This window comes from Sceloporus occidentalis, unplaced genomic scaffold (assembly GCF_023333645.1).
Source record: "Sceloporus occidentalis isolate IW3139 unplaced genomic scaffold, rSceOcc1.0.p SCAF_1, whole genome shotgun sequence".
NCBI lineage: Eukaryota > Metazoa > Chordata > Lepidosauria > Squamata > Phrynosomatidae > Sceloporus > Sceloporus occidentalis.
In genome coordinates this window covers 136,380,210-136,406,288 of record NW_028316981.1, presented here as the reverse complement: position 1 = coordinate 136,406,288, position 26,079 = coordinate 136,380,210, and the positions used below count along the sequence as shown (strand labels likewise).

At 41.4% G+C, this 26,079-nt stretch overlaps 1 protein-coding gene across 1 annotated transcript in view; it reads right to left on the bottom strand.

Annotated features, from left to right (window-relative positions):
• LOC149322250 (fatty acid synthase-like) overlaps positions 1-26,079 on the bottom strand; it is a 59,944-nt gene that overhangs the window by 22,685 nt on the left and 11,180 nt on the right. The window contains exons 5-22 of the mRNA XM_089537917.1: positions 25,236-25,358; positions 23,578-23,693; positions 22,950-23,084; positions 19,822-20,281; positions 18,995-19,182; positions 17,892-18,081; positions 14,755-14,849; positions 13,131-13,265; positions 12,814-13,017; positions 6,756-6,871; positions 6,240-6,415; positions 5,445-5,636; positions 4,744-4,824; positions 4,463-4,642; positions 3,551-3,730; positions 3,103-3,306; positions 1,676-1,986; positions 711-1,100 (exon numbers count right to left, since the gene is read on the bottom strand). Coding sequence (XP_089394043.1) covers positions 711-1,100; positions 1,676-1,986; positions 3,103-3,306; positions 3,551-3,730; positions 4,463-4,642; positions 4,744-4,824; positions 5,445-5,636; positions 6,240-6,415; positions 6,756-6,871; positions 12,814-13,017; positions 13,131-13,265; positions 14,755-14,849; positions 17,892-18,081; positions 18,995-19,182; positions 19,822-20,281; positions 22,950-23,084; positions 23,578-23,693; positions 25,236-25,358 — 3,476 coding nt within the window. The remainder of the gene's footprint in view (positions 1-710; positions 1,101-1,675; positions 1,987-3,102; positions 3,307-3,550; positions 3,731-4,462; positions 4,643-4,743; positions 4,825-5,444; positions 5,637-6,239; positions 6,416-6,755; positions 6,872-12,813; positions 13,018-13,130; positions 13,266-14,754; positions 14,850-17,891; positions 18,082-18,994; positions 19,183-19,821; positions 20,282-22,949; positions 23,085-23,577; positions 23,694-25,235; positions 25,359-26,079) is intronic.

Here is a 26,079-nt window from a genome sequence, read left to right as displayed (position 1 = left end):
TATTTTACTGCTTCTTTTTAGGCCCAGTTCTTTTGGAAAGGAGCAGCGTTTGCGTGGTTTCTAGCCATGCTTGAGCTATGCATGATCTAAATGCTACTCCCCGAATGCAGCAGGAAACTGTGAATCATATACTAATCTGACTGTTTTATTATTCTAAGTACCTCATGGCTTCCCCTGTGCAGAACAACCAAATAATTTCTTTTGGTTTTAGAATCTGCAACTATTTTTTCTTCCTGCTCTAAAAATGCAATGCAATAAAGTCCTCTTTGATACTGGCCCTAATTATGGCCTGAAATTAAGCTTTCAAGGCTGGATTCCTGTAGAAAAAGGGGCAACCTCCTCTGGTCTGGCAGTCAATTTTCAGTGTAGCCCTGGAAAAGTTCTAGCTCCATATCACCACTTCTGGAGACATTCAGCTGTGGGAAAATCAATTTATTTTAAGAAAAACATTCAGCAGAGTGGGGTGGAGTGGGGATTCAGACCTGTGGACCTGCCCTTTGCCTACTCCTAATATACACAGCAATCTGATAGGAAAGCCCTTTGAACTCAGTGGTTCTTCCACCTGAGCAGACATGAACAGGATTGTGCAGTTAATTGCTGGGAACATGAACATGAATAATTACTTTTTAAAAACAGTAACATCCAAATGTCTGAATTCTGAACAAAATACTATCTAGAGAAATCTAAAAAGAAATATGTTTATAATATACCTGAGTCAGAACACTTGGTTTGTCTTGAAGCTCTGGAGAAGTGAGAAAGCCAACTATTTCTCCCAGAATTTCCCCTTTTAGAAGAGTATGCAGTAAGATAAAACCACCATCCTTCACAGTTGCTGCCATGTTGGAGAGCACCTCTGCTGGATTCTTGAAAGTATTCAGGGAGCAATTGCAAACTAGGAGGTTAGCATTCACCAGACTTCCAGAGGGAGGGTTAGCAGGATCCCATTGCTCAGTGGAAATACCAATTTCCTGAAAATAGGTCTCCTTTGATGCCAGGATTTCTAATGTTCGGTCAGTGGCAATGTAGTCTAGTTGCAGCATTGGCTGAGTATTTAAGATGCTTGTAACCCGTGTATATAAGTGTCCATCTCCTGCCAGAGCCTGCAAATATGAAGTAGGAGTTAATAAGAAGCCAACATGTCATTTCTTAATGATGTTACTATTTATCAGGTATTTCCCCCCATTTTTCAGAATTTATTATTATTATTATTATTAACCTTTATTTATAAAGCTCTGTAAATTTACACATCGCTGTACATACAATCTTTTAGTTAGACGGTTCCCTCATTTTCATTTCTTTTGTGTTCTGTATCTAGTTGCAATACATACTTTCCCCACCTTCCTACACAGAAATGTGTGCATATTTTGGTGTGCACTTTTCCATGCATTTATTATTCATTTTTCTTAATGTATGCATTTTCATCATTGTGCACATTTTTGAAACATGCACATTTTAACAGTATGCATTTATTTGTATATAATATGAAAAATTAAAAGGGTTAAATTCTGAAACTTGTGGTTTCTTCTCAACAATGAGAAATCAGCACAACTTCTATCAATTCCTTAAAATATCAATTAACATAAATATCCTTTTCATCCTTGGTCATTAGTGCATAAGGAAATCATAAGCAGAAAGGATAAATTTCAGAGCTGTGCAGAAGTGCATCACAGCTCACCTCTACTATCTTCATTCTATAACCTGTGATGTTCTCCAGTGCTATGTCTACACAAGTCTTCAGTGCAGCATAATCCAGCAGGCCATTGAGAAGGGGATCTTCCTGAAGATGCAGCTTCTCTCGAGTCACAACTTGTTCTAGTTCTGAGTGCAGGTTTCCATTGAGCTCCAGGTGACAGATCTCAGCAAGTATGTGCAGAAGACCCTTCTGCCCAGGTTCCATCTGTGGAGAGGTCTTTACTGTCTCTAGTCCTGGGATAGCTAACTTGACCCCATGCTTTGCTATCTTCTTTTGTAGGTTCTGGATCAACACTGTAGAGAAGAAGATAAACATCTCAAAGTTGGTGTGTCCTGAACACTCATGCTGTCCTAGACAAAATAAAAAAGTAATTTCCTACAGAATGCATGTAGCCGAGCCATGGTTGTACATATATCTGCTGTACTCCAATTATGTATGTACAAATAATTCAGAATGAATTGAAATTACCTGTTACTGATCTCAGTTTATACAAATATCTGCCAGTACATAAGGAAAGGGCTTTCTCAAGAAAATGGGTGTGCAATTGCAACAGATTTAGAGCCCATTTCAGTTTCTTAGGACGCTTTGGGAGCTGCAGACTGTCAAAAATGCCCCCTTCCAAAAAACAAAACAAAACAAAACAGAACAAAACTGGAAGTAGGAAGATACATTTCTGGCTTTGAAAAACAGGGATTGTTGATGTAGACTTTTTTATATCTACGGGGGGGGGGGGGGGGGCGCTGAAGTCTGCAAAAACAGATGTGGGGGGAATTTTGCCCATTTCAGCTTAAGCAACATTCTGAATATCACACTATGCATGCATACACACACACACACACACACACACACACACACATACCCACACACGTATATAATTTAAAAGCAAACAAACAACACTTCTTACAGGTTTGTCTTAGGTGCCAGTAAGATGCAGTAAATCACAAAAATATATATTTATAGGAGTGATTAAGAAACAGAATTTAACACAGTAGCTCAGTTAACAAGCAAAACATTTGAGCTTCTGCCCTCCTCAATTGTTCAGTTTCATTTTAACCAACTGAGGTAGATGGAAGCCAAAAATAGTTTGCTGAATCTCCCTATATATATATATATATATAGACACACATACACACACAATAACACCCTTGTGTTAGACATGTCAGTCCTTCATCCTCACAACCTTTAAAAACCAGGATGTCCATCAGTTGTTACAGCTGGGCTACAGTGGATATCCTGTGCTTTCTTACCACATTGGCATGCCCTTAGACTCCTACTTCTAAAAAGTCTCAGATCACTGCTTAGATGAAGCAAACTTAAGCTGATACATTTTATTTCATGGCCTTGATGTCTACTTTGCCTAGGGTGTAATTACTTTGAAAAGTAATTATAGGGATACAAATGTTCCTTACCTTTGCAGTGTTCAAAGCTGGACTGAAGCTGAGCATTGGAGGACAAGCAGCCATCCTCCATGTAGGGCACAAAGCAAAATTTCTCCAGTGTGGGAGAGATCTGTTCCTGCTGTCGTCGAGGAGCCACACTGGCATGAAGACCAGAGATCTGAACAGCACCTGCTGTGATGGTATCAAGGCAACGGTCTACAACAGCATCAAAAGCTTCATGGCAAAGAGAGAGGAAGCACAAAATATATAGAAGATCATTGAGATCAATGAGATCAGACAGAGAAGTAACTCTCTGAATTCAGTCTAATATCTGCAAAGATACTTCAGTTACTGGTTTATGGTTTCCACAAATCCATCTTTCTACTTTAGAAAGCACAGGAACTTTGAAGTATGGGTTCCCATAAAGTTATTGGGATTGTGCCTGCTAAAACAAGAAAGATAAAGAAAAAGCCATTACCTTCTATCTCACTGTCATATGTGTGTGCACGCTCTTTGTGTAGTTTTGGATCAATGCATACAGAGCGGATTCTGGTTGGCAAGCGCAGACTTCTTCCCATTTCCCCCAAGATGATTAAATGCAACAAAGTATCCAGGAATGTCACCCAGTTACCATTCCACAACACCTTCCCAGTATTCCCTGAGGATGAGAAGCAACCTAATTAGCAAGAGAGCATGGTACTTCTGTTATGCAGTAAACCAAAAACCACAATTCACTATACTGTAAAAGTAATAACTGTATTGGCTATGATAAGATTCCAGTGCTTTCCAGGCTAGTTCAGTAAACCATGTCTACACTTATTTCCAGATCTTCCCGTGGCTTGGTCTTTTCACATGCTATCCCTATCCCTCTCCCTTCATTTCCTGACCTTTTCATATGAGATCTAAAGAGAGCCCCAATTCACATTTGCCTGAATGTAACACAAACTCTCTCTGTGATTAGGTTCCTGATAAAGCAGAGGCCCTGACTGCACTGGATAGTCCTACTTGCATTCAAACAAATATGCAGGGAGATCCTCTTTGCACCTCACCATCAAGAAATAATGAGATTGCACTAGTGTGCATACAGCCCTGTCCTCAGTTGCAGTCCTCCAACATTTGGCAGATTGTATGCAAAGTGGCTAAAATGGCCAAGCATCCAGGCAAGCATTTTCTGAACATGCCAGCTACAGATGCTGGCGAAATGTCAGAAAGATACTTTTCTAGAATATGGCCACATAGCCCCCCAAAAAACACAAAAAACTCTGCACATGTGTGTTCATACTTGAATCATACATTTTTAATGCCACAACCTATTACTTTAACTAGCAGGTTTGAAAAGGAAGAATAACAACACTTAATACTATTTTTCAAGTTAGAGTTTTGTAGTTACCATCGCTACTGGATTCCAGGAGTCCCTGAAATGTTGGCCCATAGTCATAACCACGTAGGCGAAGCTCTTTGTAAATGTCTCCCTTTGATAAGTGGATATCTGGGCTAGGTTGGATACCCAAATCAATTCGCTGATTACGAAGGTTATTCAGAGCAGTTTCTTCCAAAAGGGAAATTTTTCCTGGTAGATAGAAGCCATAGAGGAAAATAAATAATCAGTTATCAGGAGCACACAGTTGCTTTTATTTCTTCAGCGCACATGGAGTAAACACATTTACTCACCACTTACAGCCAGATTTCCATTCCCAGACACTTCAAATCGCTGGGAAGCAGGCATGAGTCTAACCTCTAGTTGTGTTGAGCCTGCAAGATAGCCATAAATTAATGAGATATTAAAGCAAAGGTGGTGAAAGTGTAGCCTGTGGGCCATGTGTGGCCTCAGGTTGTTTGGGAGCACCAGCACCCCTAATTTCTTGGCTATAAATGTGCTCCATATCTCTCCCTGGGGGGATTTTAGGTTCAAGAGAGGTGTTGCAAACTAGTAAGTCAATCATAGGGAACATGATAAGGCACTTTAACAATAAATAGAACAGACATTTAAAAGAATAATGAATAATTGTTGGGGGCACCTTGGGACCTGTGAAATGCCACTGTGGAAAATCCCCCAACCCCTGGCAGTTGCACATCTCTATATTAGATGAACCTCGTTTCCAATTGTTTTCATACCTGTGCAAGCATCCCAACAAAAAATGGCCAGGAAGTCCAATCCTACATACACCAATATTTCTTCGACATGATATGGTGACTAGAACAAAATCTCTTTTAAGATTTAAGTTCCCTGCCCTATAGTTATATTGTGTGCCATTTCATTTAAATCTATCCTAAAACAAAAGATTTTACCAGACTATGTTAATTGGGCTTTGAGTCACTGGACTTCAAAGAATCATATTGTACTTGAGAAGGAGATTCTTTGCTGGTCTCACCTTTCTTTGGAAGTATTGTTGCCTGATGGATTGTAACATCTTCAAACATGATGGGCATTTCTTCTAGGGAAGTTCCCAGAGAGCGTGCCAGTGTGCGCCAAGCTAGTACTAGGTAGCCAGTTGCTGGATAGAGAACTCTGCCATCAATACAGTGACCCATCAAATAATGGTCAGTTGATTCAGGATTCACATCTGTCAGCAATTGTAGAAAAGAACAAAACATAGCTTTCAGAACTCCAAATAAACACGTGACTCAAAGAGGTCCAAAAGCTATTTCCCCAAACTCATTTAAAATCCAAACACAAATGTTCTCACTCTTCCTCCCCCTCCTACCATACAGGTTTCAGTGATGCGAACATCTCAAAGAAAGCACTTCTGCCTCTCCCCTGCTGCTAAATGGTCTCCTGGCCATCAGTGTCTTCTCTTGCTAAAGTGGTGACACAAAGAATATGGGGAGTCTCATACATTCTCTCCAGTGAAAAACTATAAACATTCGGAAGTCGAAGGCTTTCACAGCAGGCATCCATAGTTTTTTGTGGGGTTTTGGGCTATGTCGCTGTGTTCTGGAAAAGTTTATTCCTGATGTTTCACCAGCATCTGTGGCTGGCATCTTCTCTGAAGATGCCAGCCACTGATGCTGGCAACACATCACAAATAAACTCTTCCAGAACACGGCCACATAGCCCCAAAAACCTACCAAAAAACCCTATAAACATTCGACTTTGAACTTTTCACATTTCTTTTCTTGCACTGGGTGGAAGATGGAGAGGAATGCATACAATTTCCAATACATACCAATATTGTAGACTGTTGCTGCTCCAGAATTCCCAGAACCTGTTGGGAAATCTTCAACTTTGGGCACATCCCATGTCTGGCTGTGGTCCCAAAGAATGTATGGAGAGATGAGTGGAGTTCCCACAGGGGCAGGATATTCCACAGGTGGATAGAGATTGTTTGCAAGGACATTTATTCTGAGAACAGAAAAGGAAGGATGTGAGAAGACTTTACCCAATAGTCCAAAAGAAGAATACAGACACAGACCTATAGCCAAGAGTCAGCAGGGATCAAGGAATGTCCCTAGCAACAATTTCAGCCCCCAGGTTCTTCTGAAAATGCAGAATACTTTCTGTTCTTCCAGGATAAATAATTTCTAGTACACACAAATATTGTAGACTCTTTTCTCATTTCTACTTAAATTTCAGTATGGCTTTTTGAATTTCCAGAGAGCATCACAGACTCTGAAATGAAGTCCTGCTTTTTAATATTAATATACATATGAATGAACTGGAAATTAAGTAAACATTCCCTTACCCTGTCATGTGGATTTTTCCAACATGTGTCAGGAAGAACTCCAGGTTGTTTTTATGTTCTCTCTTCATCAAAGGTAAGATGGTACAGGTTGGTTTCAAAGCTCTCCTTAAGATTGCCTAGAAAGTTCAAAACATTATCAAAAAACATCATGAGCATCCTTCTTCTAAAACTGCACTATACGGTTGTCAACTATTTTTCTGGCAGGACGATAAATGGAATGCAGAAATTTGCTAAGTGAATCTTTTCTCCATTGCAATATTAGGAAAAGCTATCTGAGCCATAAAAAAATAATCTTGGCAACCCTTACCCTTAGTCTAAAAGAAGGAAATAAATTCCAACGATAAAGCATCATGGATGCAGTGGCTCAAATGGTTAAGATGCTGGCTCTGTTGATTACAAGACCAGCAGGTTGGCAGTTTGAGGTCTGGGTGCCACATGTTGGCACAAGGTCGCATCACTAGTCTCAGCTTCTGTCAACCTAACAGTTTAAAAGCATGCAAATGCAAGTAGATAAATAGTATCACTCGGGTGGGACGGTAAACAGCATTCTGTGCAATCATGCTGGCCACATGATCACAGAGTAGTCTCTGACAATGCTGGCTCTTCATCTTAGTAACAGAGATGAGCACCGCCCCCTATGGTTGGACATGACTTGACAACCTTGTCAACAGGGAATACCTTTATCTTTATAAAGCATTGTAGCAAAGTCATAGAAATGCTACAACCTGCCTATCATAATAGTGAGCAACTCTAACCCAGCATTGTGTAGTTGTTGGCCTATGACTCTGGAGACCAGGGTTTGATTCCCAACTTGACCATGAAACCCAGTGGATGATCTTGGGCAAGTCACACTCGCTCAGCCTCTGAGGAAGTCAATGAGAAACTTTCTCTGGACAAATTTTGCCAAGAAAACCCCATGAAAGGTTCATCTTAGGGTCGCCATAAATCAGAAATGACTTGAAGTCACACAACACACCCTTTTTCTGGAGCCTCCTTCTCATTCTCTCTCCCACCCCCAACCCCACCCCCACATCTTTTAAGCAGAACTAACAAAAAGTATTTCATTTTGCTTTAGATTACAACAAGTGTGTGCAGACTAGACTCATGTTTTCAACTGTCTTTTTATCAAAACTCCAAGTTCTACCAGTGGGAACTAGAGGCACAAAATTAACTCAGGGATGTGAAGATACTCTGAAACTTAAGGAATAGGTTGACTATGAACAAATGTACACACTGGCCATTTCTTTTCAGTACCAGAAGAGAAGTCATGGTCACTGAAAAATCTACTCTCAATTTCTGCAGCTTCATTGATGTAAAAGTCCTATATGTAATTATCTGAGAGTAAGCCCAGCTGACTATGTTGGGACTTAAATCTCAATTAACATGCACAGAATTGTATTGATGAGAGCAGCAAAAAGTTATCCTTTAGTTGTAATTGTGTTTTAAAGGAAATCCCTACCAATCTACTTCAGATACTCTAAGATCTACCACTAGATTCTGATCTACTTTCTTCCCTTCTATGCTTTCAATGCAATGCTGATTTTTAAAAACAAAATTCTCCTTTTGGTGCTAAAGGACAGCAGTTCTAGCATCAATAGCACAAATATCCTACCTTCAAATGACTGAGAGAGAAAGCAAGTAGGGGTGTGTGTGTGTGTGTGTGTGTGTAAAATAAACCAGAGGGGTACATTTTATTATTACTGTCTGCCATTTGTTTATGCGGGGGATCTGTTATGGACTCCCCCGCGTAAAACAAATTCTGCCTATGCTCAAGTCCCATTTAAATGAATGGAGCTTGTGCATGTGGCAGTGCACATGCGCCATGGACATACGACCGATTCATCCCTATGGGACGCGCCGCCCCTTCTCCCCGTGCGGCTTTCAGCGGTATGATGTGGGTGCACTGTATTATTATTGTTGTTGTTGTTGTTGTTGTTGTTATGCTTTATTTATATAGTGCTGTACATTTTTCATTGCCTCAGAGGAAGACCATGTAGTCTTCTAAAAATCTAAATTATAAAGCTGAACAAAAATGTTACTAAAAATTCTCAAAAATATATGATTACAGTGGAAGAGGGAATGACTTTCTTCAGGAATGATGTCACAGGAACTACCCACTAGTCTCTAAGATACTTGTACAATCAAATCACACCCAATACTCCAAACTGCATTGGACATGCAAACTGGTAATGTGGAGATTGCAGCAACAAAGCATTTCTGATTGAGTTTGGAATGTTGCAGTATAATTTCCTCTACCTTGAAGAAGAAGAATGGCTGTGAGCACCATAATATGTGAATAACAATTATATCTTTATTATATAAAGACAAAAGGTCTAGATTGTCCATTGATAGAGGGGCGTTTAATTCAGTGAAGGCTCCCACTGACTAATGGGAATGGGAGAGACTTTCAACAAATCCCCCTTCCTGTTGACCAAACACCACTTCCAGCACCATTCTGGAAGCCAACCCTCTTGAGCTGATTTTTAGAGGGTTCAGGGGGCTGCAAAGAACAAGTGAAAAAGAACAAAAACCACCTTCCTGCACCAGGGATGAACCCCATTTTCTGAAAAGCCTACAGACATGTAGAATCAGAAAAAGCAAAACACTGATCCAGAAACTCAAGAATCAAAGCTTCAGTTGATGGGTCAATCACATAGTTTTACATAGCAAATCCACAAGGTACATTAGACACAGGACTAGAAAAACTGGAAAAGAGTATATGTAAATCAACCAAGGTGGTGACAGACCTTAAGAACTGTTGCATAACTATACTTGTAGGTTGCAGCGCCCAAATCAGGGTTGCATTTACCTTGTTGCATTGAATCCTCTCTCTAAATTACTTGTAGCTTTAAAGAATCTTAAGAGGCATCCCCCCGCACAATTGTACTATCAAACTGTTTGAGATGCTCATATCACAGGCAAAAGTGAGATTTAAATTGTTTAAATAAGGACGTAAATAGTAGTGTAGAAAAGCAGTAACATTTTTAGCTTGATTGTAACTACATTCACTCAGAGTTAATCCTGTTGATTCCAAATATGTTGGTGTAGAGTGGCTAGTGTGCCATGTGATCCTGTGTTGTTTGTTTAGAAGTAAGTTTCATTGCATTCAACAATGTTGCTGCCTCACAAGTGAGCATAGGCTTGTAGACATGGATTACAATCATGTTCCTTCTTTCTTCGAAACAAACTCCATAAAAATAAGAACTTATCCCTCTGTCCCGATTAATATATTTAAGATTAATGTGCAAACCCCTATTTTTGGGTGGGCGAGGAACTGACGAGGAAAAAACAGTTTGATAGTACAAGAAAGTACTGGCATGCAAGAAAGACAAGGAACCACTGGGTTTTAGGTCCATAGTGCAGATGAGGAGTTAGAGCATGTGGCAGCAAGGGCCAAGCCATGGCAAAAAGGAGCTTTCATATTTGGGATCCTGCTTAAGCTTTGTGACTTTTTTTGGGACTTGGCTAGCAGGTTGGAGCTATGCTCCTGCTTTCTTTTGTTGGACAGGCTGAGAGAAGAAGTAGCAGAAAAAACATTGTTTGTGCAGGTGGGAGGACAGACTTAAAGCTGCATGAAGGCTTCACCTCTTTTGCCTCTCTCAGACTGAAAGTCCTTCCTTGCCAGGGAGAAAAGTGGGAAGCCAACTGCATCCTTCTCTACCCAGTCAAAGAAGGATTTAGAGTCTTTCCACTCTGGGGATAAGTTTCTCACTTTGCACCCAGGCACCTTGAGAGCAGCAACTGAGCAGCCGCTGAGCAGCCACTGAGAATCCTCTCACCAGCGCTGTCCTTTCCTGCACAGCCAGAATGGGTGAGAGGCTTCTCAGTCATTGCTCAGCCAGCTGCTTGGTCTCTGCTCCGAGATTGGCTCTTTTGAATTTGCAGTAGAACAGTTGAGCTAATAGCAAGACATAGGTATGGCGGGGGGTGGGGGGGGTGGGTTGTTACCCAAGAGGAAATGGAGCAGTAACCTGGAAAAGTATGGTGACTACTGCAGTAGACTATGGCGCCGAGAAGCCCCAGCAGCCAAACCGCGAGGCTTCCTGGAGCAGCTAAAAAGAAGCGCCAAAATGGCGCTTCTCTATGCGTTGCGGCTATGACGCCATGAGGCGCCAATGGTATACTTGCAGTGTCATATCCGCCACGCGACGTGCGGATGCAGCGTGTCCGCTATGTAAAGATGGCAGCCCCCGTGTGGAACAGGCGCCACCATTTTGTATGGACTCGGTCCGTACTAGGGTTAGGGGCATCTGGAAGTGACGCCCCTTTCTAACTCTAGTACGGACTGAGTCCGTACTATTATGCCCGTCTGTAATGGGCCCATCTTCAAACTGTAATGTATCCTTATTTGCCTTTTCATAAAACCCATAAATAATAGCAAACATTTCTCTGGTGAAAAGTCAGGAATAAACTCTTCCAGAACATGGCCACATAGCCCAAAAAAACCACACACACACACACACACACACACACACAGAGTGCAACATTGTTACAAATTCTTTTCTTCTGCAGATTTATAGAAACAAATGTACAATATTTGTTTTTGCTTATTGTTAACTACCCTCATGTTGACTCCGACCCATTGGTGACCCTATGAATGAGAGACCTCCAAGTCACCCTATCCTCAACCATCCTGCTCAGGTCTTGCAAATTCATGGCTGTGGCTTCTCTGATTGAAACTATCCATGTGGAATGTGGTCTTTCTCTTTTCCTATTGCCCTCAACTTTATCAAACATTAGACAGTAGTCTTTTCTAGTGAGTCCTTTCTTCTCATAATAGGGGCAAAATACATCAACCTTAGTTTAGTCATCTTTGCTTCTAGGGAGAGTTTGGGCCTGATTTGCTCCCATTTATTTTTCTTTTTGGAAGACCATGGTATTCTAAACAAACAGAATTTGTTTAAGGTTTTAAAACTGATGTAATTGTTTTTATGTACCACTGTGTGGTAGTAAAATATAAAATAATACATACATTTATGCCCTAATCTGCTGAAGAGAAAAGGAAGGAAAATAATACTGTTATGTTGAAACTGAGGCTGCTGTGACACTGCACAAATAAAGCAGTTTGGAGTCATTTTAACTACAATGGCTCAGTGTTATGGAATTCAGGGATTTGTAGTTTGGTGGGGCACCAAAGTTCTAGAGTGTTTTCAAACAATGGGTTCCAAGCAGTACCAGTTGAAGGGTACTCTGCAGCTACTCTATATTTTATTTCCTTAAAGGTATGGGAGTGTTACAAATGGAAGACAAATATATTTGGTTCCACTGCAAAATTCTGTGAATGAAACAAGGATTTTGCACAATAAAAGGTTCATTCGGAAGCACCCATTGTAATCATTTTAGGAGGTTACGCCAGCAGTTTTACTATTTAGGCACTTGTGTAAACAGGCATCCAATCCTCCCTTATGTGAGCTGTTTTTGAACTTCCTGGCAGCACAATGGTATGTCCACACAGTTCTGCCCACTATGCTCCACAACTGGAATGGCCACTAGAACAACCCTGGAATGTCCTCTAGTATGGCCAGCAAGCTACCCCCCCCCCTTTTTTTTTATTGCTACTATCATTGCTGGCAGTAAATAGGATATTAGACTCTGTCTTTAGCTTCAGAAAGCTCTGAGTGTGGGCTCTGCTCAATGGTGGATCCAGTGGCATCATTAGGGTTAGTGTTAATAGGTGCAGGGATGCAGTAGTAAAAAACTGGCAGCCCTGCCCCTTTCCCTCCTTCTGCCTCGCCCACCTTCCTGGCCAGCTGCAGAAGGATCCGGCCAGCTGGACAGGTAGGCAGGTGCTCCAGCAGAGTGCATTAGTCTCCATTCCTGGGAGAGTATCATTGAGGGTTTACCCCATCTCTGGGCTTTCACTCACTTTGGTCCACACAACCCATACCCCTCTAGAGATGCCCCTGAGTGGATCAACATATTTAGATTACTACGGATGAGAGGGAAAGCAGTGTGGAACATGGTATTTAGGAGCACCAAGAATAAAAGCAGGGGAGCAAAGAGTATTCCTTTTGCTAGAAAGCAGTTTCAGCTCATTAATTGTCACCAACGGTAATACCTGTAAAAGGGAGTGTGGGGCAATTTCTACTACAACAGCATTTTCTGGAATATGCCTCAGGCCTTCCTGGAACAAAACTGGGCTCACAAGGTTATTCACATGGTACTCAGCAGAGGAATTCTGAGCCAGTTCAGTTTGCCACTGAGATTCAGGGATGGAGGTGCTGATCCAGCGAGATGAACGTGGCTTTGGACTGGGAATAACCTACAAGGGGAAAATAGGGAGACAGGCAGAATCAAATAAAATGTTACATACAAACTGGGCAACAGAAACCAAAAGCTCCCCTACCCCAATGAAAAGCCATTATGGAACACTACCTTTTGCAGAGCACTAAGCAGGACTGGTGCAATTGATGCCATATAGCAAGAGTGGAAAGCAACTCCAGCACTGAGCACCTCTTTGGCAAATATACCTTCTCCTTTCAGTTTAGACACAAACTGGGACACTAGATCCTAAAGAAAGTAATGAAAATAGACATTAATTGGTGCTGCTTCAAGATAATCTAGTAGATGCTAACAATTTGCTTCTACTTGTGCTGTGGATTTGGACTCTGCTACTTACAATCTAACCATCCTTCCCGAAATTTGCTCACATCCAAATGATCTGTATGTATATGTAGTAACAGCCATTATTTAAACCTAAGATATTAAGCATTCCTGGTACTAAATACAGATCTTTGTCATTTCATTTACTCTGAAATCCACTTAGAACTCTGAAACAAACTGCAGTAAAGAATTATGTGTGTATTTCTGAGAGAGAGTGAGAGAAGCACCACTTCCCATACACAAGCATATTTCTCAAAGACTCATAATTTTGATAGAAAAAAACTTCTGTGACATAGTTAAACCACTTGCTTTCTGAGAAGCAGTGATCTAAGAAGAATGCATGTAGAAAAAAGAAAAGTTTGAATTATTATTATTAACCTTTATTTATAAAGCGCTGTAAATTTACACAGCGCTGTACATACAATCTTTTTAATTGGATGGTTCCCTGCCCTCAGGCTTACAATCTAAAAAGACAGGACACAAAAGGAGAAGGGAGTGGTGGTGGGGAAGGGGATGAGGGCCAGCAGTTCTTCTATGCAGCATAGTTGTCCTGCATAGGCTACTGCAATGTTTTATACACAGGTCTGTCTTTTGAAAATTTCAGGAAACTTCAGTAAGCTAAACTATTAGCAAGAACTGGCTAACACGATCATAATATGCCAGTACTGTATCATCTGTACTGGCTGTTGATCCAGGCCCAGTTCAAAGTACTACTTTTAAGTCTTAAAGGCCTGAGTGTTTGTGGCTAGGTTACCTGAAGAACTGTTTCCTCTTGTCTCATGTCTACCTATCTGAAACCTAAGTCCCCGCCAAATAAGGTGAGGTGAGGTAGGCTGCACATGGGTATTTTCAGTAACAGCATTCCTACTTTCCACAAACACTTGTCTACATTATGGTATGTTTGCACCACTGAAGACAATTATTTCAGACATTTCTGATTGTTGGTAATCTTAATCAGCCAGTTAATGAGAAAGCAAGGACCAAAAATAATCTCTCTTACACATAGCCTAGAGATGGAAAAGTATGCGTTGGTTCTACTGAATAATTTGGTCAGATTGAACACACAAGCAACAACTAGGAGGAAGGAGGGAACTCTGAGGTGACCTGGATTTCACAAGTGATTGGCCTTTACCAGCCCAATCTTTCACTGCTATTGTTAGTCTACAGCCTTCGCATCTTCAGTGGAAAAAATGAAGTGGTATTTAGATTCATATACAAATGGTAAGCCTTCTCAGGAAAGTTGTATTATAAATCAGTTAATTTGACATTGCTTAATGTGTGACTTCTTCCTGATCCATTGAGAGTTAGCTTGGGTGAAATTTCACTGATAAAGAACATGCTAGCCGATGCCTTAAGTACACAGCAGCTGGGGTAAAGATTCACATTGCGTTCTCACCTGAGGGCCTGAAACAGTGACTGTGTCTTCAGAGTTGTGGCAGGCAGGCACCACTCCTGGAGGGCACTTACGCTTACACTCTTCCCATGTCATACCTGAAAAACATACATTGCTTTGGATGAGTTCCAGCCATTTGTAGTAGCCATAAAGAAGTCTTCCTAAGGAACAAGTGAAGCTCAACAACCCTGATTTTCTAGTTTCCTATTTCCATGTTAGATCTGGGACATATTTGATTCCTTAGGTACTATTTCAAGTTGCATCATAACAAAGATGGGAACAATATTTGGGGAGTAGCTTGGGACAGAAGTATGTGGATATCTTTCTTGGTGCTATCCAAATCTCACATTCTTCACCATGAGCAAGAAGTATATAATTCTGTTAGGTGAAAAATTCAATCATAAGCAAATTTTCCAAAACTCAGAAATCTTCCTTCCCCAACCTGGTGGTATCCAGGTGTAGTAGACTACAGACTCCATCATTCCCAGACAGCATAGTCAAATACTAGGTTGGAGAAGGATAAATCATCCACTGAATTTGATAAATTCCAATGCTCAGTTCTCACCAACTCAGTGTGCAAGGCTGAAAGCCCATCAGTCTATCCACAAAGTTGTCTGGCATCACAGTAGCCCACCGTTTTAGAGTTGCTTCAACAAAAACACTGTGTTTTTCAACAAGTCTTTCTATTCTTTCAGTTCTACAGAAAGTGTACTTTTTAAATAGCTTTGGGAAACAAACACTTTCAGGAAGTTATATATGTAGAAGAGCAGACTGCCCTCAGGAAGATAAATTAAATTGCAATCTTATTCCATCTAACCACCTTCATTAACAGAAGTTGACAGCGGTAGTTTCAGATCAGCTAGAAAATGTGACAACCCTAAAACTACTCAGTAGGCAAATTTAAAAAAAACAAAAACCCAACAGCAACAAAATTCATAATGGTCATAGGATGATGAAATACCTAATCAATATATATGCTATTACTGTTAAGATAAGATTGCTGGTTAAGGTTCTTGTAGTAACTGAGAATGAAGACACAAGATCATGGGCTTTTTTTTTTTTAAAGAAAGGATAATTGAAGGGAGGGTTGAAAAAGGATAGCAGCTCATGATGTATGCATTCATCCCACAGTGGCCTTGGATAAACAGGTTTTGCAGATGTTTGTATTGCTTTTAAAATGTGCAAATCCTGTTTGACTAGAGACAACAGTTCAACAAAGGAAATGTTGTGTGGGCACTATGAGAAGCCATGTCTCTTTCAAGTCACATAACTACTATGGCCTATCTCCAGCCTTTTTAAAAAAGCCATTGTTGTTTCAGTAGCAAAGACAATAATACTATTTTAATATTATCTTTCAGGACAAATTCTCTTCAAATAGATGTATAAGGTACAATTTTAAAGTACTATTGAATATAACAGATGTGGCAGCATACACTATTTAAAATAACAACAGCACAAATACACAGTTCTGTATATAAAATAAAAATACATACATTTAAATGTATGCCAGTCTTTAAGGCCTACTAGAACACAGTCAGGGAGGGAACTTCATGCATGTTGCATGGCAGGGCATTCTACAAAGAGGCCAAGAGTTTCTAGCCCATAAACAAGACAAAGCAAACCCAATCTAATATGCCATCTAGTTCAGGATAAAACTTGATATTTGATTTCATCACCTCTCCATGTTGAGTTCTGAGACTTAGCTGCTAATATCTCTATGACAGAGCTTCACTCATTTACAAGGATGGACAATGGACATCCAGTTGCCTTTTCTACTGGGCAGCAGGACCAGAACTGATACATACTAGGATTATTTTAATACATTATTTTCAATCAACACTACTATGAAATTAAGATAAGAATCTACAAAGGCAGTAATATTTTATTACTACTACTACTAGCTACATGTGGAGTGTTTTACGGTCTTTATATTTCAACCACTTGCATGGTGAGATAGGTCACATTTAATGTTTAACTTTATCACACTAATGGCAAAGATAATACAATACAGTGTGCCCAATGCCACTGAGTTAGTTAGTAGTGATCTCTGACAATGAAAAGAGGATACATTTTAGTGTATTTCTCATTTAAACCAAGGCATACAGGGAGCACATGCACTGTTTTAAAGCAGAATGATGTTCCCACAAATGAGGGTGCATGATCCTGACACACCTTGATCTAAAGGTGAATGCTCTAAAAAGCAGTTTTTTGCTGCTTCTGTACTTGCAAAATTCATTGGCAGTAGAATCAGCATAGTATGGTCCTTTGCATGTTCCAGGAGTCAGAAAAGCCCCCTAAATCCATGGAAGTTGCCCACATTTGTTCTAGATCTGGGCCGATCAGTTATAGTACTTGGATGGGAGAGCACCAACACATATCAGGTACAATAGGAATGAACTGGAAAAACTACCTCTGAGTACTCTTTGCCTAAAAAAACCCTATATAAAATTACTGGGGTTCCCGTATGTCAATAAGTGACTTGAAGGTGCACATGCACACACACATACACTATAACAGAAATGCTTCACCAGATAACTTGCTCTAGCAATATTCTCAACTGTTCTGGTTTTGAAGGTCTCCAATGAACAATTTACTGGAACTCAGAGAAAGAGATAGTTAGGTTGCCTTCTGGATTAATCTATTTTAGCATTTTCTGTCATCTTGATAGTAGAAATATCAGAAAGAAGACAAATGGATACTACTAGTACAGGCAGGTGCAGCTTGAGAGAGGGAAAAACTTTTTTTGGATTAGCCATACTAGTTGGGGATTTGGGGATTTATAGTCCAAAAACAAACTCTATGTGGGTTACACTATGTGGGTGTAACCTCTAAAAAGGACAGGGATAGTTAGCCACATGTCACTGTGCTGTTGGTCCATGTGTATCTATTTCTAAGTTTCACACAATTGGACAACAGATCACTCTGCCTTTGTGGGCTAATTAATGATACATAACAAACTAAAATTAATGGTATATAACTGCAAGAAAACATAATCAGCAATAAGGCAAAGTGTCAATTTCCTTCAACCTGCCCTAAAAGGCATAGATAACCAAATGTGAACACTTCTGATTAAATGTAGAAAAAAGCACAGCAAGAAACAACTTGACAGAGAAAGGAGTGAAAGGCTTCTGGTCACCTACCAACAGCAGCCATGCCTCCTGGAGGCAGTTTGGCCTCTTTAACGCAGCGCCCTCTCCAGTAGGCAGCAAGAATGACCTCTTCATGACTTAAGGAGTTGTCCGCATACCCGCAGGCCAGCTCTCCAACTGAGTGACCAATGATTCCATCAGGTTGCAAACCAACAGCCTTCAAAAGATCAATCTGAGCAATCTGGAGATCACAAAACATGTAGCTGCTTTTTATGTTATACAGAGCAGCATAAGCCATCTTTTCTTGGTACATTTCTTTACAGAACAACTATTGGCTTCCTGAAAGAGTGTGTTAAACTCTCTGCGAGAATGCCTAATGATAGCATTAAATCTCATTTCTTTTTCAAATTCTTTATTCTTTTTGTTGGGCCATGTTGCTCATCCTTTTCTTTGCATAGGGGAGAATCCGTTTATCTGCCTTTACACCAATGGTCTCTTTGTCCTAGCTTTACTCACAGAACCAGTCTCTGGACTTGATGGCCCTTGTGGTCTCTTCCAACTCTATGATTCTATGATTCTAATATCCAGCTGCTGTACTAATAAAACTTGAGAAACACATCACTGAACACAACCAACAATGGTGAGCTCAATTACCAATCTTAATATGACAAAGGTGAAGCTGAAGAAAAATGTGCTATGCTAGGGCTCAGAAATGTTCCTGCGTCCTGCACACTGGCTTAGCGGAGTGGGGAGAGAAGTGAACAGTTTCACATGAAAGCTGAAGCCACTTCCCATTAAGGGCTGAATGAAACTGAGCCCCAATACAATTAACTCTATCATGATAATATGTTGTAGGCATAGCATGTTGCTTATGTACAGTACTAGCAGTGGTGTACTGATCTAGGGTTTGGTTCTAGGACGCCCATGGATATCAACATTTGTGGATGCTCAAGTCCCATTATATACAGTGGAGTAGTAAAATAGTGCCCCTTATATAAAATAGAAAAATTAAGGTTTACTATTTGGAATTTATATTTTTATAAAAATATTTTCAAGCCATGGATGGTTGAATCCATGGATGAGGAATCCATGGATAAGGAGGGCCAACTATTTATATGAACCCTATGAGAAAAGTACACATCTTTCATTCTTACCTGAATAGCAGCAAGTCCAACAAATGCATTAACAGTTTCATTAAATGTGTTCTCATCTGCATGAAGGAGTAGATCAGACACCTTTAGACCTGTGTCTTTCAGAGCCTCATCTGAACGCAAGATGGACTGGTGGAAAAGATCAAGCTTCATTAAGCTAAGACCCATGCCTTTCCACTGGGTTCCCATGCCTGTGGGATAAGAAAGCAAGGGAACCTTTAGCAGTTCCAACATGGGTAGAGGATGGAGACATGAGCTTTTACCATTCATATCTAGAAGAAACCAGTGCAACTGGCAGGAACTGTCATTTCACACTAGCCCTATTCAGGCATGCACTTTGCATACAGATTAAACACAAGAAGAGGTGGAATATGCTATCCCTGCCTCCTTCATCTCCAGTTTTCCTGCTCTTCTATGCAAGGAGGATAATGACTTGAAGCCAGGAGCCTCTGCTATCTGCAGAATCTGTCTGTCTCAATTGGAACCTTCCCCCATCCCAGCAGGTTCTAACTCATGTGAAGAACTCTTACAGGTAAGAGAGGTTCTCTGCTTCAGTGTTACTCTTCTCATGTTGACAGCAACCAGAAATGATGATGGAGAGGACAGGGATAGCATGCACATCCTCCTCACATGTTTTAATGTACATAAAGAGTGAACATTTGACAGCACTACTCTCCAAAGTACATGTAGGATTGGTCAGCACTCCAACAGTGTGAACTAAGCATATTCAACACACTGCTTAAAAAGAACACAACAAATTTATTGAGGCATTTAGCATGCCTTGAAAGCTATCACTCTAGTAAGAAGACACGATAACTTGATGTGCTTACCTGAGCAAATGTACCACAAAGGTCTCCCTGAGGACTGAGCACTCTGAACTTCCTTTATATCATTTTCACTGCCAATCAAGGTGTAGCCCCTATAAGGCATGGATGACACAGGGATCCCAGAGACATCATTGAGCATGCTTAGAAATGTGGTATGCTCCTGAAGATTTCTGCTCTGTGCTATTAATGTCTCTACTGCTTCTTGAGTCCTTCCACAAAACTGTACCAATCGTGGTAATGGAGGAGTCTCCAGTGTGGGTGATTTCTTCTTGTTGGGTCTCAGGATGATATGGGCATTTGAACCTCCAAAGCCAAAGGAATTGACACCAACTATGTGACCTTTTGTGGGAGTTGGCTTGGTAACTACTTGGAGGCGACCATCTTGTAAGGCAGGAATATCTGGATTTGGGGTATTGTAGTGAAGGTTGGGTGCCCACAGGCCATGTTCTAAAGACAGAATCACCTGAAAGCAAGAGAGAGAGAAACATAATAGTACACTGCAAAAATATTTCTCTAGCAAGCCATTCATATAATTTTGATGCTAGCCAGGAGTGGCAGAAGTAAACTGTTCCCTTTTATACAGACCCTGAGATTGCTGGGATTGTGAAAAGTTCACCATATTCAGCATTACAATATACTGTGTTATATTTCAATTCACTCTCTTCCTTGTTTATAACACAGAGAAATGTCTTAATTGTATATCATCTACGTAACATCTCTTGTCATTGAATACCAAAATAACTGAAAACAAGTGGATTAGTGTTAACTTCAACAAAGAACCTAAAGCCTAGAAGGGATGATCCAAAGTTGATCTTGTTTCTGAAGTCATGGGTTCCACTTCTCTAATCAGCAAGCTCTGCCATGTCATCTGTTGTGACATAGCCTAACATTTAGATAAACAGAACTCATAATCCAATCTGCTAGGAATACCACCATACATTTCTTCTTTCTTACTAGTATTTATTTATTTATTTATTTATATTCCGTTTTTTCACAGAGGAATCAAAGCAGATTACAATAGTTTAAGAATAAAACATCATACAGTTAAAAATTACATTTCCCACTTGCATAGCTTCTATTTGTGTTTCATTCCAATCTGTGTTTCTACTCTGCTCACACATTTACATACTGATATAAGCCAAACAAGCTCTTCAGAAATGCTGACACGATGGGTGTTATGGAGCAGCTACTTTGTGAAAGATAATAAATATAGAGATTTATTTATTTATTTCTACCCTATCTACCTACCCTACCCTAGATCAAAAAGATCCCAGGGTGGCTTACAAGTAAAGAAGAAGAAAATGTCATGCTTGCCTGGAGACAAAGCTGAGGCCCAGCTGTTATGCTTTGCAAGGAGTCAGCTTTGGGTAAACTCGTATTTGGAACACAGTAGGACTGAATCCCAAATAGAATGTGTTTTGTCATTGGCACTGCTGCTTTTTCAAGTTTTGTAACTACATACTTTTTATTGTGCAAATTTAACTAGTACTCTTTCATCATATGAAGAAACATGACAGAAATGGAACAATTTACTTACAGAGACTCCTAATAATAATATTAATAATAATAATAATAATTTGTTTTATTTATATACCGCTATTCCAAAGATCATAGCTGTGAACAGCAAGTAAGCTAATTAGCAAGTAAGCTAATTTGCCCCCCAACAGTCTGGGTACTCATTTTAGCGACCTCGGAAGAATGCAAGCCTGAGTCGAGCTTGGGCCCTTTTGCTGGTCTTGAACTCGCAACCTTGTGGTTTTGAGTGAATGGCTGCAGTACAGGCATTCAACCACTGCGCCACCAGGGCTCCTAAAACCACAAATCTTCACTACAGCAATTGGCTGGAACCTTGCTTCTGGCTAACACAGGAAAAAATCTCACTTACATCCGCATAAGCCCTTTTCCAACCAAGGCATAGAAATGGAGAAGGATGGTGGTGGCAGCAAACCGCAATCTTCTCAGGACATAAAGCTGCCCTGCCCAATCCCAGACAGCTTTATCTTCTGACAGGGAGTTGCTGCCATCTCTCCCCCCGCACCCCTCATCCATATTGTATCAGCACTCCTGGTTCCTTTAGGAGCCCTGGTGATGCAGTGGTTAAATGCCTGTACAGCAGCCATTCACTCATAAACCATAAGGTTCCAAGTTCAATACTAGCCAAGGGCTCAGGCTCGAATCCTTCCAAGGTTGCTAAATTGAGTACCCAGTTTGATGGGGGAATTAGCTTACAGTTATAAACCACTTGAGACTGCTTAGGTGGTATGAAGCGGTATATAAATGAAGCTGCTATTGCTATTGCTATTTTCCTCAGCTGCCATGCCACCATCTTTTTTCTTCAGCATACTTATACTGACAAAGAGCTCTTGGTTGCTGCCTTCTATATCTAACTCACAGCACCACTTAACCCCACAGCCACAAAAATTCTACAAGCCCCCAGTCAAGTGAAGCTGCTGGTCTTTTCCCTACATGATGTGACAAGGAAATATTAAGTTCTTTCTGCTCTTGAAGACATATTTCCATTCTTTGTTTTCTCCTCTTTCTTCTCTACTCCATTCACCACCTTCTCTCTCTCTCTCTCTCTCTCTCTCTCTCTCTCTCTCTCTCTCTCTCTCTCTCTCTCTCTCTCTCTCTGAAACCTGAGTGAATATAGGGACCAGTTCTTGCCTCTGCGCTTGGTTTCTTACTGCTAACCCTGATATGCTCTGCTGACTATCCTAGCAGTTTCTCTTGCACTGGGGGAGGAAAGGAGCAAAGTAAAACTGTAGGCCTGCATATGGTCCTGCAGGCTGTTTCTGCAGGCCTTACTCCCCACTTGAGATTACCTCAGGACATCCTCTTTTCTGGAGAAAAAGAAAGGATGAATAGTTTTTTACAGAAGTTTCCAGAAGGGGTGAATCACCTTTTTAAAAGGTTGAAGCCCTTTACTATCCGCTTAACATTTCAATGCCAGGTTTTCAAAACCAGTCGTGGACACCCCATCCTGTTTTGGGCCGGCTGTGCAGCTCCTAGTGGATCCCAGGACCAGAGCAGAAAACTGACCCCCAGATGCAGTGAAGTTTCTCACCCCAGACTCACATCCACAACTGAAAGAAGTAAGGTGATGTGCAGTGGGAGCGAGTGCAGTTTCTTACCTTTGCTAAAGCTGCAAGGCCAGCAGCAGGTTCTGGATGTCCCATGTTAGACTTAGTTGATCCAATCAACAGTGGAGGCCGATCTGCTTGGCAAAAGACACTGACAATGCCATTCACTTCCTGAGGATCCCCAACCTAACAACCAAGAAAGACAGGAAGTCAGGAGAAGATATTGGCTAAATTTGAGAGTCACCCAGGCTGGCTCACTCTCCCAAGCTCCTCTATATCATTTTGTATGCAGGTATACAATTGAATTTGGTCTGAATTGTGTGTAACAGGTTGTCACAGGTGAGGAGACAACAACAACGTAAGCATCAGAGAAATAGTTCCACATGTGTGCAGCCCACTTCACCTTTCCCTCTCCCATTATTACATATAAAAGTGTTCATAATGAGGAATCTGACATTGTAGTTCCATCTATGCCCGAAAGTTCCTGGAAAAGTCCAGGATAAAATAGTGGGGTGGGTAGAGCTGGATGGAGGCAGCATATTTTCCTGTGAAGATGTCAGATTGGAAGTTTAATTGCTGTTAATGCAGCTGGAAGATTTAGATAAGATAGGATAGTGGAAATGTTAGGAATACAAAAAGATAAGCCAAGACTAAAGGAAAACAGACAAGCAGAACAAACCTTGGTGCCTGTGCCATGAGCTTCTATATATTCAACCTCTTCAGGCTCAATTCCAGACTCTCTGTACAGAGAACTCACCAGCTGTTGTTGCATCCAGCCAGAGGGGAATGTTACACCTGAGACAAGAAAATAAGTCACATCCTGCTTTTCTGGTTTCCCCTGTTTTCCAAAGCTATAATCCTATATTGATTTAACTGAGAATATGTCCCACTGAACTCAACAGGATCAGTGACGTCGTTAAGGTTGGTGTCACTAGTTTTGCTGCAGGTGTGGGGTGGTGGACACCTGCTCCTTCATCCCTCCCTCCTGCTGCCTCACAGCCTTGCTTACCTGCCTCCCCTCTCTGGGCATCTGCCAGACTAGAAAGGAACTGGGTGGGTGGCTGCTGGGTACTTTGCCCCTCCCTCCCCGGCCACCCTGCTGCCCAGCCAGACTGGAAAAGAATGTTGGGTGGCAGTGGCAGCTGCCTATCCTGTCCTCTCTCCCCTCCCCAACCCTCCTGCTGCCTCATTCATTCCTTTGCTCAACCATCAGCCACCCAGAAGCTGGCTCAGGGCTCTGGGGAGCAGGTGCCATCTGGCTAGGCAAGTGACACAGTGGGAAGGGGCAGAATGGGCATCTTCACCTGTGCTTCTCTGCTGCCTTGGCACTCCTCAACAGAAAACACCAAGGCAGTGAAGAAGCTATGAAGGGCATGTGCTCACCCCTCCTTCCCCATTGCCCTGGTTTCCTCCTCAGTAGAATTGGGATAGTGGAAAAACCAAGAAGGTGCTCACTCGTCCCTCCTTCTCCATTGCCTTAGCTTCCTCCTTGGCAGAGAGAGCTGGGGCGGTGGAGAAGCCATGAGGGGCAGAAGCCAGCAGCATTACTGCACACACATCCTGCAATGGGAGGAGGGCCTGACTGAATGTCACCCCTCCTCTGATGTGTCACCCAGTATGGTCCACACCCCTTGCACCTCCTGAGTGACACCACCCAACAGGATTTTACTAATCATTGGGCAGTCAGTGTGATGCAGTAGTTTGAGTGTTGGACTACGATTCCAGAAGACCAAAGTTTGAATCCCCTCTCAGCCATGGAAACCCACTGGGTGACCATCGCTAATTCATATTCTCTCATGCTAAGTTTGCAATGGCAAACCTAATGTTAATAAATCTTAGGAAAAAACCTATGATAGGGTCACCATAAGCCATAGTCAGCTTGAACACAAAACCACAATGACAGACCCATAATTGCATTAAAGATTATGAACTAAATATTCCTTCAGCAGACTTTGCTTCCAGGTGCAGATACTGTATGAAGTTATGTGACAAAATGTAATAGCTAAGAGTGGGTGCTACAATTCATAGATCCCTCAGTTCAGTCAGGGAAATAATCCTCCTCTCTTATAAAACTCACAATGAAGCACTATGAACATTCAAAAACATCACCTATGTACTATTAGTAGTATTACTACAGTTAGTGCTATTAATCCACAGATTGCCCATTATGTGCCGAGTATCAGAAATGCAAGGAGAAAAACTTGCCCCTGCCCCTGGCATAGATGTTCACTTTGTGCCTGCCCCTATCTGCTCTAGATACATTGCATCTATTCTTTCCCATTAGGAACCTTAGAAATTTTACAAACTCAAAGACTGAAAGGGGGAAAAACACCTTACCTTGCTCCTTATATCCATCTGTGTTACAACCAGAATTGACAATGGTAGCATATATCCTTTTGGCTATTGATTTCTTGGTCAAGAATACAACTACAGCAGCTTCTGAGCGGCAATATCCATTCCCTGAAAAAATCCAGAGCCATTAGAACAACCCCATTTTTTCTCTACCACACACAAGAACCTACTGCGGCTGATTCAGGGAGCAGCCATTGGAGTCATTAAGGGCAGAGGGAGACACGGAGGGAGAAGACAATTAAAATACCAAGGAAGAGAGTGCTTGTGGTCCCAAATCTGTCTCCCAGTCCAAACAGTATGGATAGTCTTGGTGACACCACCCCCCCCCCCAGGTTGAAGCCGATTCTGCTAAGTGAATGGTAAAACAGCTGCCATTCAGGGCTTGATCCTCAAAGAACAAGCTGACCTGGCATGTATAACAGAGACCTGGTCAGATGATGCTGGGGGTGGGGTTTGATCTCTCTCAGCTTTGCCTGCTATGCTTCTCTGCGCAGCAGCAGACGAGACCTGGGGAGCAGGGAGTTGGAGTTGCAATGGTCTGTCATGATTCCATCCTCCTGATCAGATGCCCCCTCACAGTCTACAGGTTTTGAGTGTATTTCTTTACAGGTGGGTAGCCAGGACAGAATAGGAATTCTGTTGGTGTACTGCCCACCCCGCTGCACAACAGTCTCCCTTCCTTAGCTAGCTGGGGTGGTCTCGGGGTTGGTGTTGGACTCTCCTCGTCTATTAGTCTGGGGGACTTCAATATCCATGTTGAAACTGCCATTTCAGGAATGGCTCAGGACGCCATGGCCTCCATGACAACCATGGGTTTGTCCCAAGTGGT